The following is a 2,416-nucleotide window of genomic DNA, read 5'->3' as shown; positions in this document are numbered from 1 at the left end:
GTAGGGAAGGGGAAGGTAGGAGAGTGATTTTGATTATAAATTATGTTTGATTGAGATCGAGGAAGAGGAGGTAGTTTAATGAAGGGGAGGGGAAGTAAACATTTTTTTTGGTAACAATGGTTGCAGAGGGACTTTAAAATCAATCTACTTTGCTATCTTATAATTTTAAATTTCAAAATATATGCAAAAATGTTTTAGTCATTTCCAATTGAAATATTTAAATGACCCTCCGACCAATTCCCACCACCAAGGGAGGAGAGCAAAAATTATATGAGGGGTTTTGCTAAGCCTCCATAACCAAAAAACAAAAGTTCATAAAGATCTCTCCCTCTTCCTCCCCTCCCTCTTTTGTCAAAAATCTCACCCTATATTTGATCTAATCTTTGTTGAGATTACTAATATTCTTCTCCACACGAACACAAACAACTTAACTTAGGCAATATCCTACAATTTCCTTTATTATTTGAAAAAAAAAAAATTATTCTAGCTCCATTTCAACCAAGTAAACGCCAGTGCGAGTGTGTGAGAGAGAAAATACTTTAATACCGTTAGCATGAAAGATATAACACAGGAAACAAGAACAAAAAATATAGAAACAGTACAGATTCATTTACTACCTACCATTCATTCTATACTCTTCTGCAACCCAATGAAATAAATCATTCGAATGGTAAAAGAGTCTTAAAAGTTGGAGGAAACCATGAGGGGTGTATCCCTTGTATTTACCTCTTGATAAGAATGGCAGCCTCATGATTGACACTTTGCAACTGAATCAATGAACAATAACCAAGCACACTTTGAACACAAACAGTCCGAGTAAATATTAAAACCCCTTACTATCAGCAGAAAACAGATAAGGCGGGAGATGCAAAATTATCACTCCATTCAGAAATTTAGACTTGTGTATATTACCTAACCAAAGACCATACTCTAACTCTATATGTTAACACACTCAATCAACAATGCGTTGCCTCCTCCTAATATCTGTCACATGCAGGTGAAACAGAACCCAAAAAAAAATTAATAACTCCTAATGACATTGAGAAACCATAATGTGTATGCTTTACAACTAACGATGAAAAAGAAACCTACACCAAGCTGATATATTATTTCATACGAGAAAATTAGAAAACCTCCAAACCATACAAGACACCAGCATACTGAACAAGACCATCAGCCTTGCCAAAATAAACCTCTCTTATATTCTGAAAAGCGTGCAGAGTGAGCAAGCTATCGGAACCGGCCTGGTGGCTTTTCCCCACAACTCTTTCCACATTCAGCGATTGGCATACTCGGTCCAAACCTCCATGAAGATTTGAGCAGAACTTCATCAAGTGCTTCACATCAAAGACTCTGTCACCGAAAAACACCCTCACCAGACGGAGAAATTCTGCCAATTCCTCCGGCAGAGCGCGCTGGGTCAACAATTTCACGAGGTACCCGAAATCATAGGCACTGTGAAACGTCACCCAGCTAACTGGGTCATCGCAGACCAGACCAGAGGACATCATGAGTTCGGCGAACCGTACCGAATCGATTCCAAACTCCCGATTCTTCTCAAAATCGATGCCTTGACGCCGTAGCAACTCGACGGAATCGTGAGCATGGGCGTCACGCGAGACGTCGAAGTCTCGGAAGTTGAACTCCCAGACGAAGCCATTGGAGGTGCCGAGTGTGGGAAGGTTTCCCAGTTGATCGGAGAGAGTGAGACCGATCTGGATCAGGTGGAGGCGGTCGACGTTGGCCTTAAGCACGGCGTAGTGGGCGGCTGGTTCGCGGTGGCGAAAGGAGGGGTCGCCGGTGTCGGGGCGCACAACAACACCGGGGAACTCGGTGTCCATCGATATGAGAGGGAAGGAGTCGATGACGGATCGGATTAACTCGAATTCCGATTCCAAATTAGAGGACCACACTGATCGAGTGAGGATGGATCCACGGGATAGGGCCATTCCTTTAGGGTTTTGGTTTTGGTTTTGCAGTTACGAATCTTATTTAGGGTTTGGGTGAATGAAAAGAAAAGAAGAAGAAGAAGAAGAAAAAGAAAGATTCCAAGGAGAGAAAAAGCCACTGCTATCAACAACTTTTTATACAACACAGTGATGAAAGTTTCTTTTTTCTCGTTCGTCTTTTTATTTATTTTTTTGGCGATTACGATGAAAAGAATAACACTAATACAGGAATAATTGCCATTTGATTTGGACTTGGAGAGCAAGTTAGGTTAAAATTTCGCTCCATATGGAGAGAGATTGCATTCCAATTTCGCAAATAACTGAATATTATATTTACTTATTTTACCAAATTAGTTTTTTTTTGTAGTATTTCTACATATTCGGAAATATTTTTTTATTAAGGAATCAGATTCCTGCAGATTCTAAATTAAAAAAAAAAAAATACTATCTCCTGGCGTAATTTTTCA

General features: G+C 39.9%; 1 protein-coding gene across 1 annotated transcript; it reads right to left on the bottom strand.

Annotated features, from left to right (window-relative positions):
- Nucleotides 1-866: 866 nt before the first annotated feature.
- LOC106756697 (probable CCR4-associated factor 1 homolog 9) lies at nt 867-2,117 on the bottom strand. Its single transcript, XM_014639231.2, has one exon. It carries the CDS (start codon nt 1,947-1,949, stop codon nt 1,125-1,127), a length of 825 nt encoding a protein of 274 aa, XP_014494717.1. The 5' UTR covers nt 1,950-2,117; the 3' UTR covers nt 867-1,124.
- Between the last annotated feature and the right edge of the window lie 299 nt (nt 2,118-2,416).

The sequence above is a fragment of the Vigna radiata genome, chromosome 3 (assembly GCF_000741045.1).
Source record: "Vigna radiata var. radiata cultivar VC1973A chromosome 3, Vradiata_ver6, whole genome shotgun sequence".
Taxonomy (NCBI): Eukaryota; Viridiplantae; Streptophyta; class Magnoliopsida; order Fabales; family Fabaceae; genus Vigna; species Vigna radiata.
The sequence above is the reverse complement of the archived record's forward strand: the minus strand, read 5'-3'. Positions and strand labels throughout refer to the sequence as shown.